This window comes from Nerophis ophidion, linkage group LG01, assembly GCF_033978795.1.
Source record: "Nerophis ophidion isolate RoL-2023_Sa linkage group LG01, RoL_Noph_v1.0, whole genome shotgun sequence".
NCBI classification, from domain to species: Eukaryota; Metazoa; Chordata; class Actinopteri; order Syngnathiformes; family Syngnathidae; genus Nerophis; species Nerophis ophidion.
This window is the reverse complement of record NC_084611.1, coordinates 86,852,602-86,867,684: the sequence shown is the minus strand read 5'-3', so window position 1 is coordinate 86,867,684 and position 15,083 is coordinate 86,852,602. Positions and strand designations below refer to the sequence as shown.

At 37.0% G+C, this 15,083-nt stretch overlaps 1 protein-coding gene across 1 annotated transcript in view; it reads right to left on the bottom strand.

Moving 5' to 3' along the window:
• Positions 1-15,083, bottom strand: part of LOC133561329 (voltage-dependent T-type calcium channel subunit alpha-1I-like) — a 289,397-nt gene that overhangs the window by 232,216 nt on the left and 42,098 nt on the right. The window contains exon 4 of the mRNA XM_061914691.1: positions 3,333-3,466. Within this exon, the coding sequence (XP_061770675.1) occupies positions 3,333-3,466 (134 nt within the window). The remainder of the gene's footprint in view (positions 1-3,332; positions 3,467-15,083) is intronic.

Sequence of the window (15,083 nt, the reverse complement as noted above, 5' to 3'; positions counted from 1 at the left end):
TCATACATTTTGGCACGTTATGCATGTTAACTGCTACCATGCTAATGTTAGAATGAAAGGATGTTAACATATATTTTTTTAGCTAATTCTATAAGTATTTTAACCTCAAAATTATAAATTTTTTTTACTCACTACGGCTGTAGGCAACCTCCAGATGTTTTTTTTAATTTTTATTTTTTTTTATTTGAAGAATTCAACCTTCAACCAAACTACTCAGACACCGTGACGGGTCCCGTGTCAAGTGCTCGAGTACTAGTGCAGCCCAAACCAACCTGAAAGCTAGCTGCTAATTGTTAGCAAGCTAACATTTTATGCTAAAATTTAGGCTACGTTCGTACTTTTTAACCTCGTAAATCCGAATCTACTTTATCTATATAGCACTGTTAATGAATAGAATTTGCTGCACATAAAAACGATACAAAGTAATTCAATTGAAAATATTTAAAATTATTTTAAAAAATTTAAAAACTAAAAAATTTATAAATTTAAATAAAAATAAATAATAATAATAATAATTGTAATCATGGATTTTGTTACTTGTTGCCATCTTAGAGTCATGTCAACTTTTCTAATGTTAGCATATTAACATTAGCGTGGCAACATTAGCATGCTAACGTACTTAGCTAACATTTAACATATTTTCGTACTTTTTAAATCTATAAAATCCAACTCCACTTTATTTGTGTTCCACTGTTGACACATACTCTTTCCAGAGTGCTGTACTTAAAAACAGAACAAAGCAATCAAATTAAAAACATTTAAAATGATAGATACGATATATATACATTTTTCAAAAGTGAAAAAAAAAAATAAATAAATTAAATTGAAAAATAAATAATGATAATGGTAATCATGGATTTTGTTACTTGGTGCCATTTTAGAATCATGCCAACTTTTCTCCTGTTAGCATACTAACATTGGCGTAGCAAAATTAGCACGCTAACATTTTAAGCTAACATTTAAGCTTTTTTCGGATTTTTTAACCTAATAAATCTAAATCCACTTTATTTATGTAGCACAGTTGAAACAGACTCTTTCCAGAGTGCTGCACATAAAAACAACAAAATGTAATTAAAATAATAACTGTTAAAATAATAGATAAAATAATACATTTTTCAAAAGTGAAAAAATTAATGAACAAATAAAATAAAATAATAATAATGATAACGGTAATCATGGATTATGTTACTTGGTGCCATGTTAGAAGTATGACAACGTTTCCCTTGTTAGCATACTAAAATTAACGTGGCAACATTAGCATGCTAACGTACTTAGCTAACATTTAAGCTATTTTCGTACTTTTCAATCTATAAAATCCAAATCCATTTTATTTGTGTAGCCCTGTTGACACATACTCTTTCCAGAGTGCTGCACATAAAAGAAATAAAATGTAATTCAATCAAAAACTGTTAAAATAATAGATACAATAATACATTTTTAAAAAATGAAAAAAACTAATAAATTAATACAATTAAAAAATAAATAATGATTATGGTAATCATGGATTTTGTTACTTGGTGCCATCTTAGAAGTAGGCCAATGTTTCCCCTGTTAGTATTCTAACATTAGCATAGCAACCTTAGCACGCTAACATTTTAAGATAACATTTAAGCTATTTTTGTACTTTTTAATCTGTAAAATCCAAATCCACTTTATCTGAGTAGCACTGTTGACACATAATCTTTCCAGAGTCCCGCACATAAAAACGAAACAAAGTAATTCAATTAAAAACATTTAAAATAACAGATACAATAATACATTTTACAAAAGTGAAAAAATTAATAAATAAATACAATTAAAAAATAAATAATGATAATGGTAATCATGGATTTTGTTAATTAGTGCCATATTAGAATCATGCCAACTTTTCCCCTGTTAGCATACTAACATTACCATAGCAACATTAGCAAGCTAACATTTTAAGCTAACATTTAAGCTATTTTTGTACTTTTTAAACTAATATAGCCAAATCCACTTTATTTATGTAGCACTGTTTACACATACTCTTTCCAGAGTCCCGCACATAAAAATTAAACAAAGAGATTCAATTAAAAATATTTAAAATAATAAATACAATAATACATTTTTCAAAAGTGAAAAAATAAATAAATAATTAAAATAAAAAGATAAATAATGATAATCGAATTATGGATTGTGTTACTTGGTGTCATCTTAAAAGTATACCAACGTTTCCCCTGTTCGCACACTAACATTAGCATAGCAACATTAGCAAGCTACCATTTTAAGCTAACATTTAAGCAATTTTTGTAGTTTTTAACCTAATTAAGCCAAATCCACTTTATTTATGTAGCACTGTTGACACAGACTATTTCCAGAGTGCTACACATAAAAACAATAAAATATAATTTAATTAAAAAACGATAAAATAAAAGATACAATAATACATTTTTCAAAAGTGAAAAAATTAATAAATAAATAAAATAATAAAATAAATAATGATAACGTCATCATGGATTGTGTTACTTGGTGCCATCTTAGAAGTATGCCAAAGTTTCCCCTGTTAGCATGCTAACATTAGCGTAGCAAAATTAGCAAGCTACCATTTAAGCTATGTTTGTACTTTCTAACCGAATTAATCCAAATCCACTTTTTATACAGCACTATTAACGAATCGACTCTTTCCAGAGTGCTGCACATAAAAAAACAATAAAAAAGTAATTCAATTAAAAACATATGAGCAAAATAAGCTAAAAAAAAATGTATGCTAACAGTACGAGGCTAAGATGCAAACAATAGCATGCTTACAGTTTGCATTGGTGAAACACTAAAACACCAGCTAAATTTTATAAATAATGTTAGCATGCTAAAATGCTAACTGTAACATAAGTACCAACATTTCTTTCTCTGAGGTGTGTACCTGCCAAATGTGTTAAAAATGCTAGGATGCTAACTTCAGCATGCATCAAAAATAAGACTGAGGTGTTAATTTACAAAATTAGCTATTCAAACAAAACGCTAACAGTTATCGTTTAACTGCAAAATTAGCCGGAACTGATGGTTCAAGTTCAAGGAAGGTTTGATGTTGAAATGTATGCTGGGTAATAAAGTTGTACATGAATATTTGAAGTTATTGTGTCATTGTGCGCCAGGCGGCTGCCAATCATGACCATTGTGCTCATGCTAAATGTTGCATTGTTACCAAAATAAAAGGACTAAAAATGAACAGGCAGGCAACCGAACCTCTGACATGAAAATTGACTTTTGCATAAGAAAGCCCACAAGTTGAATTGATTACCCATCATGCCTCACTCTGCACGACACAGAGCTGTCAATCACTGACGTGATGTGACCGCCGGGGGGGGGAGCCTCACCCTGCCATGACGATGAAGAAGTCCAGCCGGTTCCACGTGTCGCCCAGGTAACTGCGGCGGCCGAAGATCCCCAGCGCCACCATCTTGATGACCATCTCCATGGCGAAGAAAATGTAGATGAAGGCGTCAAAGGCCTAAAATGGAGGCGAAATATGGTCGAAACTGAAACATTAACCATTAAAAAAAGATCCTAAATTAATTAACAAAATGGCAGTACATCCTTCCCTCGCAAAATCGCTCTTCAAAGCTCGCGAATTTGCTCTATTTTAAAAGTTTTCTCAGTATATTCTATGTGTCTGCATTCGTATTTATATACTTTATCAATGCTGAAAAGCGGAAACAAAATGCTAACAGATAGCACTCTAGCAAAATATCCTTAGCAGACCAATATTTAGCATGCACCAAATACGGAAATATATATATATATATATATATATATATATATATGACTCTGAGGTAGAAATTAGCTAAAAAATAAAAAGTTAGCATACGGGTGTTAGCATTGTTACATTCTAACGTAAGCATGCTAACAGTTTGCATGCTAACAATTAACCTGCGTCAAGTGCCTACATATATGATTTTGAGGTGCGTGACTGAAAAATTAGCCAAAAAAAGCTAACATTTTACATTTTAATGGTAGCATGTAAATAATTAACATGCATCAAATGGTAAATATATAACTCTCTGAGGTGTATACCCGTAAAAATAGCTAAAAAATATAACATGCTGACATTAGCATTCTAACAGTAAAGTACCGAAATGTATAATTTTGAGGTTAAAATACTTATAGAATTAGCTAAAAAAATATATGTTAACATCCTTTCATTGTAACATTAGCATGCTAGCAGTTAACATGCATAAAGTGCCAAAAAGTATGATTTTGAGGTTTGTGCCTGGAAAATTAGAATTAAAAGGCAACATTTTACATTTTATTGTTAGCATGCCACCAGTTAACATGCATCAAATGCTAAAATATATCGATCTGAAGTGTATACCTGTAAAAATTGCTTAAAAAGCTAACATGGTAACATTAGCATTCTAACAATAAGCAATCATTAAGTACCAAAATATATAATTTTGAGGCGTATACCTAAAGAATTAGCTAAACAAAAAAGCTAGCATGCTAATGTTGGTATTCTTACATTCTAATGTCAGCATCCTAACATTTTACATAGCAACAGTTCACCTGCGTCAAGTGCCTAAATATATGATTGGAAAATTAGCCCAAAAAGCTAACATTTTACATTTTTATGGTCGCATGTAAACAATTAACATCCATCAATTGCCAAAATACATCGTTTTGACGTGTATACCCAAAAAAAAGTAAAAAAAAACAACTAACATGCTAACATTAACATGTAAAAGTAAAGTACCCAAATATATTATTTAGAGGTGTACACCAATAGAATTACCTATAGAAAGAAGCTAGCATGCTAATGTTAACATCCTTACATTCTTACATTAACATGCTAGCTGTTTACATGCGTTAAGTGCAAAAAGGTATGATTTAGAGGTGTGTGTGACTGGAAAATTTGTCAAAAAAAGCTAACATTTTAAATTTTAATGTTAGCATGTTAACAATTAACATGCGTCAAATGCTAAAATATGTCGCTCTGAGGTGCATACCTGTAAACATAGCTAAAAACGCTCGGTTAGAATGCTAACAATAGCCTTCTAACAGTAAAGTATCAAAATATATAATTTTAAGGTGTGCACCTATGGAATTAGCTAAAAAACAAAAACTAGCATGCTAACGTTAACATCCTTACATTCTAACATTAGCATGCTAGCACTTTACATGCGTTAAGTTTCAAAATGTATGATATTGAGGTGTGTGACTGAAAAATTTTCCAAAAAAAAGCTAACATTTAAAATTTGAATGTTAGCATGTTGACAATTGACATGCTTCAAATGCTAAAATATATCGCTCTGAGGTGCATACATGTAAACATAGCTAAAACGCTAGGTTAGAATGCTAAGAATAGCATTCTAACAGTAAAGTATCAAAATATATAATTTTAAGATGTGCACTTATGGAATTAGCTAAAAAACAAAAGCTAGCATGCTAATGTTAACATCCTTACATTCTAACATTAACATGCTAGCACTTTACATGCGTTAAGTGTCAAAATGTATGATATTGAGGTGTGTGACTGAAAAATTTTCCAAAAAAAAGCTAACATTTAAAATTTTTATGTTAGCATGTTGACAATTGACATGTGTCAAATGCTAAAATATATCGCTCTGAGGTGCATACATGTAAACATAGTTAAAAAAAAATGCTGACATGTTAACATTAGCATTCTAACAATAAGAAAGCATAAAGTACCAAAATATGTAATTTTCAGGTGCATACCTAAAAAAATAAGCTGAAAAAGCTCAAATGCTAACGTTAACAGCCTAACAGTAAGCATGGCTCCAGTACAAAAAATATATGACTGATGTGTACATCTGAAAACTAGTCAAAAAAGCTTGTGTGCTAACATTAGCATGTACCGAAAAACTGAACTCTGAAGTGTATACCTATAAAATCAGCTAAAAAAAAAAAGCTAACATGCTAATGTTAACATCCTTACATTCTAACGTAAGCATGCTAGCAGTTTTACCCGCTTTAAGTGCCAAAATGTATAATTATGAGGTGTGTTACTGGCAAATTAGCCCCCAAAAATAACATGTTGACAATTAACATGCGACAAATGCTAAAATATATCCCTCAGATGTGCATACCTGTAAAAAACAGCTTTAAAAAGCTAACATGCTAACATTAGCTTTCTAACAGTAGGCAAGCATCACATTTTGAGGTGTATACCTTAAGGATTAGCTGAAAATGCTAAAGTTAACAGCCTAACAGTAAGCATGGCTCCAATACAAAATTACATGACTGATGTGTACACCTGAAAATTAGTCAAAAAAGCTTGTGTGCTACGATTAGCATGTTAGCATGTACCAAAATACTCAATTCCGAGGTGTATACCTATAAAATTAGCTAAAAAATAAAAAAAAAAGCTAGCATGCTCATCGTCAGAATAATTGTATCTAAGTTATCAAAATACTTTGTGTTGCTATGAGTTCCCGGCGAGCAGACAAAAGCTGTCTTTGATCTTCCTATTCAAAAGGCTTTTAAAACTCCACTGTGTAGGGTGGGAACCGACATGAAGGTGTCGTTTTCTGTGATGTATTGTAATCCACAGGAAGATTTTGTCTTGACCCGAGATCCACAAAGCGGAGAGCAAGCAGGACCTTTTCTTTGAACTGTTTTGCAACCAAAGGCAACGGCTCTTTTTGACCCCCTTCCCTTAGAAACAGCTGTTTCCATGTAATCAGGGAAAAGTCCAAATAAAAGAGGGGAGGCGTGCAATCTTTCATCAGAACTTTTTTTTTTTTACTATTGTAATCCACAGGAAGATTTTGTCTTGACCCGAAATCTACAAAGCGGAGAGCAAGCAGGACTTTTTCTTTGAACAGTTTTGCAACCAAAGGCAACGGCCCTTTTTGACCCCCTTCCCTTAGAAACAGCTGTTGCCATGGAATCAGGGAAAAGTCCAAATAAAAGAGGGGAGGCGTGCAATCTTTCGTCAGCACTTTTTTTTTTTACTATTGTAATCCACAGGAAGATTTTGTCTTGACCCGAAATCTACAAAGCGGAGAGCAAGCAGGACTTTTTTCTTTGAACTGTTTTGCAACCAAATGCAACGGCTCTTTTTGACCCCCTTCCCTTAGAAACAGCTGTTGCCATGGAATCAGGGAAAAGTCCAAATAAAAGAGGGGAGGCGTGCAATCTTTCGTCAGAATTTTTTTTTTTTACTATTGTAATCCACAGGAAGATTTTGTCTTGACCCGAGATCCACAAAGCGGAGAGCAAGCAGGACTTTTTCTTTGAACTGTTTTGCAACCAAAGGCGACGGATTTTTATGACCCCCTCCCCTTAGGAACAGCTGTTGCCATGTAATCAGGGAAAAGTCCAAATAAAAGAGGGGAGGCGTGCAATCTTTCGTCAGAACTTTTTTTTTTTACTATTGTAATCCACAGGAAGACTTTGTCTTGACCCGAGATCCACAAAGTGGAGAGCAAGCAGGACTTTTTTCTTTGAACTGTTTTGCAACCAAAGGAAACGGCTCTTTTTGACCCCCTTCCCTTAGAAACAGCTGTTGCCATGTAATCAGGGAAAAGTCCAAATAAAAGAGGGGAGGCGTGCAATCTTTCGTCAGAATTTTTTTTTTTTACTATTGTAATCCACAGGAAGATTTTGTCTTGACCCAAAATCTACAAAGCGGAGAGCAAGCAGGACTTTTTCTTTGAACTGTTTTGCAACCAAAGGCAACGGCTCTTTTTGACCCCCTTCCCTTAGAAACAGCTGTTGCCATGTAATCAGGGAAAAGTCCAAATAAAAGAGGGGAGGCGTGCAATCTTTCGTCAGAATTTTTTTTTTTACTATTGTAATCCACAGGAAGATTTTGTCTTGACCCGAAATCTACAAAGCGGAGAGCAAGCAGGACTTTTTCTTTGAACAGTTTTGCAACCAAAGGCAACGGCCCTTTTTGACCCCCTTCCCTTAGAAACAGCTGTTGCCACGTAATCAGGGAAAAGTCCAAATAAAAGAGGGGAGGCGTGCAATCTTTCGTCAGAACTTTTTTTTTTTACTATTGTAATCCACAGGAAGATTTTGTCTTGACCCGAAATCTACAAAGCGGAGAGCAAGCAGGACTTTTTTCTTTGAACTGTTTTGCAACCAAAGGCAACGGCTCTTTTTGACCCCCTTCCCTTAGAAACAGCTGTTGCCATGTAATCAGGGAAAAGTCCAAATAAAAGAGGGGAGGCGTGCAATCTTTCGTCAGAACTTTTTTTTTTTTACTATTGTGATCCACAGGAAGACTTTTTCTTGACCCGAAATCTACAAAGCGGAGAGCAAGCAGGACTTTTTTCTTTGAACTGTTTTGCAACCAAAGGCAACGGCTCTTTTTGACCCCCTTCCCTTAGAAACAGCTGTTGCCATGTAATCAGGGAAAAGTCCAAATAAAAGAGGGGAGGCGTGCAATCTTTCGTCAGAACTTTTTTTTTTTTACTATTGTAATCCACAGGAAGACTTTGTCTTGACCCGAAATCTACAAAGCGGAGAGCAAGCAGGACTTTTTCTTTGAACAGTTTTGCAACCAAAGGCAACGGCCCTTTTTGACCCCCTTCCCTTAGAAACAGCTGTTACCACGTAATCAGGGAAAAGTCCAAATAAAAGAGGGGAGGCGTGCAATCTTTCGTCAGAACTTTTTTTTTTTACTATTGTAATCCACAGGAAGATTTTGTCTTGACCCGAAATCTACAAAGCGGAGAGCAAGCAGGACTTTTTCTTTGAACTGTTTTGCAACCAAAGGCAACGGCTCTTTTTGACCCCCTTCCCTTAGAAACAGCTGTTGCCATGGAATCAGGGAAAAGTCCAAATAAAAGAGGGGAGGCGTGCAATCTTTCGTCAGAATTTTTTTTTTTTACTATTGTAATCCACAGGAAGATTTTGTCTTGACCCGAGATCCACAAAGCGGAGAGCAAGCAGGACTTTTTCTTTGAACTGTTTTGCAACCAAACGCGACGGATTTTTATGACCCCCTCCCCTTAGAAACAGCTGTTGCCATGTAATCAGGGAAAAGTCCAAATAAAAGAGGGGAGGCGTGCAATCTTTCGTCAGAACTTTTTTTTTTTACTATTGCAATCCACAGGAAGATTTTGTCTTGACCCGAAATCTACAAAGCGGAGAGCAAGCAGGACTTTTTTCTTTGAACTGTTTTGCAACCAAAGGCAACGGCTCTTTTTGACCCCCTTCCCTTAGAAACAGCTGTTGCCATGTAATCAGGGAAAAGTCCAAATAAAAGAGGGGAGGCGTGCAATCTTTCGTCAGAACTTTTTTTTTTTTTACTATTGTGATCCACAGGAAGACTTTGTCTTGACCCGAAATCTACAAAGCGGAGAGCAAGCAGGACTTTTTTCTTTGAACTGTTTTGCAACCAAAGGCAACGGCTCTTTTTGACCCCCTTCCCTTAGAAACAGCTGTTGCCATGTAATCAGGGAAAAGTCCAAATAAAAGAGGGGAGGCGTGCAATCTTTCGTCAGAACTTTTTTTTTTTACTATTGTAATCCACAGGAAGACTTTGTCTTGACCCGAAATCTACAAAGCGGAGAGCAAGCAGGACCTTTTCTTTGAATTGTTTTGCAACCAAAGGCATCGGCTGTTTTTGACCCCCTTCCCTTAGAAACAGCTGTTGCCATGTAATCAGGGAAAAGTCCAAATAAAAGAGGGGAGGCGTGCAATCTTTCGTCAGAACTTTTTTTTTTTACTATTGTAATCCACAGGAAGATTTTGTCTTGACCCGAAATCTACAAAGCGGAGAGCAAGCAGGACTTTTTCTTTGAACTGTTTTGCAACCAATGGCAACGGCTCTTTTTGACCCCCTTCCCTTAGAAACAGCTGTTGTCACATAATCAGGGAAAAGTCCAAATAATTTTTTTTTCGTCAGAGCGTGGTGGGAGACTTTGCAAGAGTACAGCCCGGACGTTTCTCCTCAATTGAGCTAAATTGAAGTATGTCTCGGTTTAATTCCTCGCTTCTTGTCTTGTTTAATAGATGTCATCAGTGTTTGAACCTGACATCAATCTTTATTGCTATAAAAAACACAACACAAAACACTAAAACACTAAAAACTAAACAATAAAAAGTAACATAAAGCCCAAATGTCAGTTATCTAACATACTAACAATGAGTATCTAACTCAGAACTGCAGCCAGGGTTTGTTAACACAGGGATTATGTCATTTTCAGACTCAGATGCCCTACACATAAACTTATACATAAGGTTGCGTAGCAACGCTGAGAAAGTGGGCCCCCCCAACACTAACAAACATCTGGCTTGCACTGGCGCTTCCTGGAATTCCCAAAAGAAGCCTCATACAATCGTTATAAGCAAACGGCGAAAGCTTTTCTGCTTATACTTTACTCACAGGGGGGCGGTATACAAAGGAGTGCAATAGGCTCTGAATAAGTTGATCTTTACATCACTTGTACAATAATAAAATTTCTTTCCCAGCATGTTGGCTCGGGCATACAGCCTACGCCACTGTCGGTATAGGTCATCATCATCGCCCAATAGATCAGTACTGATGTGCCCCGGATACTTAGTTTTACGACACACACTCGGCACCTGTCCTGACGGATAGAATGAAGGAAACGAGAGATCCTTGTTGACATCCTTACATTCTAGCGATAGCGCGCTGGCAGTTCAAATTACCACACAGTTTGTCGTTCCACTTCCACAGAAGTGTTTCTCACCAGCGTCCTCTTTGCTTTGAGGATGAAATATTTAAGTAGGGTTTTATTGCGGCAGACACTCGACCGACGTCTTTGTTTTTCTCACCTGTCCGTCAAGCGTCTTCCTTCCCTCCTTGTCTCAAGCAGCCTGCCCTAAATGGCGGCGTGGCGTAAAATCATTTGAGAGATAAGCCCCCGCGTGGACCCCCCCCCCCACCACCTCACCCTCCCATCCGGCCCCTGCAGTCAGGGTTTTAATCAAGCATGTCATTGGGAGAAGAGCAGGGGGGAAGACAAGAGATGCAAATAAATCAAAGATGTGTGCCTGCTAGAGCCTGTGTGCAGAACGCTGGAGACTAGTTGTTGTTGTTTTTGTTTATGTTGATTGACGCTTTTATTAGTAGATTGCACAGTACAGAACATATTTCGTACAATTGACCACTAAATGGTAACACCCGAATAAGTTTTTCAATGTTTATTTTTCAACTTATTTAAGTCGGGATTCACGTTAATAGACTGACCATACCTCCTCTTTTCACGGGATATGTCCTCTCTGCAGAGTTGTCCAGGTGGAGTTTCTTAAATGCCTCGAATGTCCGGCGTTTTAAGTTATGGTTGCGTGTATTTTCAATGTACATTCAGGGTTAGGAAGGGGTTAAAAAAAAAAAAAGTGGAACACGCGGCTTTTAATTTATCCTGTGCAAGGTGGCTCCTATCATAAATCACTTGCAAGAAAAGAAATCACACAAATTAAATGTCACATTCTGTTTGGCTGTCCATCCATCCATCCATTTTCTACCCCTTGTCCCGTCCTGTGCAAGGTGGCTGCTATCATAAATTACTTGCAAGAAGAGCAATCCCACAAACCAAAGGTCAAATTCTGTTTTGCTGTATTCCTGTGATTTCCCTGATTTTGCGGAATAATTTTCCAGTCCTATTTTATGTCATTCTTACTTTTTCCTGTGCAAGGTGGCTGCTATCATAAATTACTTGACAGAAGAGCAATCACACAAATTAAATGTCGCATTCTGTTTTGCTGTATTCCTGTATTCTCCCCGACTTTGTGGAATATGTCCAGTCTTATTTTTCAATTATTTATGTTGTGCAAGGTGGCTGCTAACATAAGTTACTTGCAAGAAGAGCATTCGCAAAAATTAAATGTCACATTCTGTTTTGCTGTATTCCTGTGATTTCCCTGATTTTGAGTAATATTTTTCCAGTCTTATTTTACGTCATTTATACTTTTTCCTGTGCAAGGTGGCTGTTATCATGAATTACTTGCAAGAAAAGCAATGGCACAAATTATGTCTCATTCTTTTAGGTGCCTTCCAGCAATTTCTTCGAGTTTGTGGAATATTTCTAGCCTTATTTAAGAGTAGTTTGTGTTGTGCAAGGTGTCTACTATCATAAATTACTTGCAAAAAGAGCAATCACACAGATTAAATGTCACATTCTGTTTTGCTCTATTCCTGTGATTTCCCTGACTTTGCGGATTATTTTCCAGTCTTATTTTACGTCATTTATCATTTCTCTTGTGCAAGGTGGCTGCTTTCATAAATTATGTGCGAGAAAAGCAATTGCACAAATTAAATGTCCTTCTGTTTTGCTGTAGTCCTGAGACGTCCCTGATTTTGCGTAATATTTTTCCAGTCTTATTTTACATCATTTATACGTTTTCCTGTGCAAGGTGGATGCTATCATAGATTACTTGCAAGAAGAGCAATCGCACAAATTATATGTCACATTCTTTTAGCTGCCTTCCAGCAATTTCCCCAACTTTGTGGAATATTTCTAGCCTTATTTAAGAGTTAATTGTGTTGTGCAAGGTGGCTGCTATCATAAATTACTTGCATGAAGAGAAATCACACAAATTAAATGTCACATTCTTTTAGCTGTATTCCTGTAATTTCCCTAACTTTGGCGGCATATTTTTCCAGTCTTATTTTACATCATTAATAAGTTTCCCTGTGCAAGGTGGCTGCTATCATAAATTACTTGCAAGAAGAGAAATCACAGAAATTAAATGTCACATTCTGTTTTGCTGTATCCTTGATTTTTTTTAGCTGTACACCTGCAATTTCCCTAACTTTGTGGAATGTTTACAGTCTTATTTTGGAATTCTCTATGTTGTGCAAGGTTGCTGCTGTCATAAATTACTTGCGAGAAGAGAAATCACACAAATTAAATGTCACATTCTGTTTTGCTGTATTCCTGTGATTTTCCTGACTTTTGCGGAATATTTGTCCAGTCTTATTTTACGCCATTTATAATTTTTCCTGTGCAAGGTGGCTCCTATCATAAATTACTTGCAAGAAAAGAAATCTCACAAATTAAATGTCACATTCTGTTTGGCTGTCCATCCATCCATCCATTTTATACTGCTTGTCCCCGTCCTGTGCAAGGTGGCTGCTATCATAAATTACTTGCAAGAAGAGCAATCCCACAAACCAACTGTCAAATTCTGTTTTGCTGTAGTCCTGTGATTTCCCTGACTTTTGCGGGATATTTGTCCAGTCTTATTTTACGCCATTCATAACTTTTCCTGTGCAAGGTGGCTCCTATCATAAATGACTTGCAAGAAAAGAAATTGCACAAATTAAATGTCACATTCGGTTTGCCTGTCCATCCATCCATCCATTTTCTACCGCTTGTCCCGTCCTGTGCAAAGTGGCTGCTATCATAAATTACTTGCAAGAAGAGCAATCCCACAAACCAAAGGTCAAATTCGGTTTTGCTGTATTCCTGTGATTTCCCTGACTTTTGCGGAATATTTGTCCAGTCTTATTTTACGCCATTTATAATTTTTCCTCTGCAAGGTGGCTCCTATCATAAATTACTTGCAAGAAAAGAAATCGCACAAATTAAATGTCACATTCTGTTTGGCTTTCCATCATTCCATCCATTTTCTACCGCTTGTCCCGTCCTGTGCAAGGTGGCGGCTATCATAAATTACTTGCAAGAAGAGCAATCCCACAAACCAAAGGTCAAATTCTGTTTTGCTGTATTCCTGTGATTTCCCTGACTTTTGTGGAATATTTGTCCAGTCTTATTTTATGCCATTCATAATGTTTCCTGTGCAAGGTGGCTCCTATCATAAATCACTTGCAAGAAAAGAAATCACACAAATTAAATGTCACATTCTGTTTGGCTATCCATACATCCATCCATTTTCTACCGCTTGTCCCGTCCTGTGCAAGATGGCTGCTATCATAAATTACTTGCAAGAAGAGCAATCCCACAAACCAAAGGTCAAATTCTGTTTTGCTGTATTCCTGTGATTTCCCTGATTTTGCGGAATACTTTTCCAGTCCTATTTTACATCATTCCTAATTTTTCCTGTGCAAGGTGGCTGCTATCATAAATTACTTGCAAGAAGAGCAATAGCACAAACAAAGTGTCACATTCTGTTTTGCTGTATTTCTGTATTTCCCCCGACTTTTTGTAATATCTCCAGTCTTTTTTTTATTTTTATTCTTTAGCGTGTGCAAGGTGGCTGCCGTCGTAAATTACCTGCAAGGAGAACAATCGCTGAAGTTTCCATCATTTTCAATGTCAGATATTATGACCGAGAAGAATAACGAATACATTCCGCTGCTGATTAGCGACGTAGCTATTTGTTGTTTTTTGTAGTTGTGATGCCAGTTCAATAGCTAATTTGGACTGTGGAGTTATTGCAGCCCGCGCCGTGCGTCGGCACTCGTGCGCGCGGTCGCTGCCGCCAAACTCTGCGCTATTAGACGGCGGCTTTTCCGAGAGGAGACCATCGATTGAGGCGCCGATGCCCGATAAAGCCGTGCCAATATTGACCGGGCTTGGAGGTAACTTGCGGGAAGACTTCTGTCAGGTTCAAGTCAACAGCCACCCCTTCCCCACAGAGATAAATCCATATGTGTGTGTGTGTGTGTGTGTGTGTGTGTGTGTGTGTGTGTGTGTGTGTGTGTGTGTGTGTGTGTGTGTGTGTGTGTGTGTGTGCTGGCAATGCGTACTAAATGGGGACGTCGCTCTGTTTACACACTCACCTTTAGGGGACTTCTGACGGTATGGGGACCCAAAAAAAATAGGTCCCCTAAAGGGAAACCTTTTTAAATGATAGTCAGATTCATTCTGAAGATGCCTAAGTGATATGTAAAATTTGTGTGAATTATACAAAATTATTTAAATTTGGTCCCCATGAACCGTATTAACTATTTTTCCCCAAGGTCCCCAGTTAGACTGAACAGCACATGTGTGTGTGTAAGGCAGCGCGCTAACAGGCCTCCGTGTTGCACCCACTCATCCACCTTTGACACTAGTGGGGGATCCTGACATGCGAGCTGGCGAGGTGGGGGGGGGGGGCTAACAACGCCATGACGACCGCACGCCAGCTGTGAGTCACGGCGAGGAGCCGCCGGCGCCAATAAGCTCCAAAAACACGAAGACGACCGCAGACTTGAACCTCGATGGACTTTGGACCCTGTAGACCCT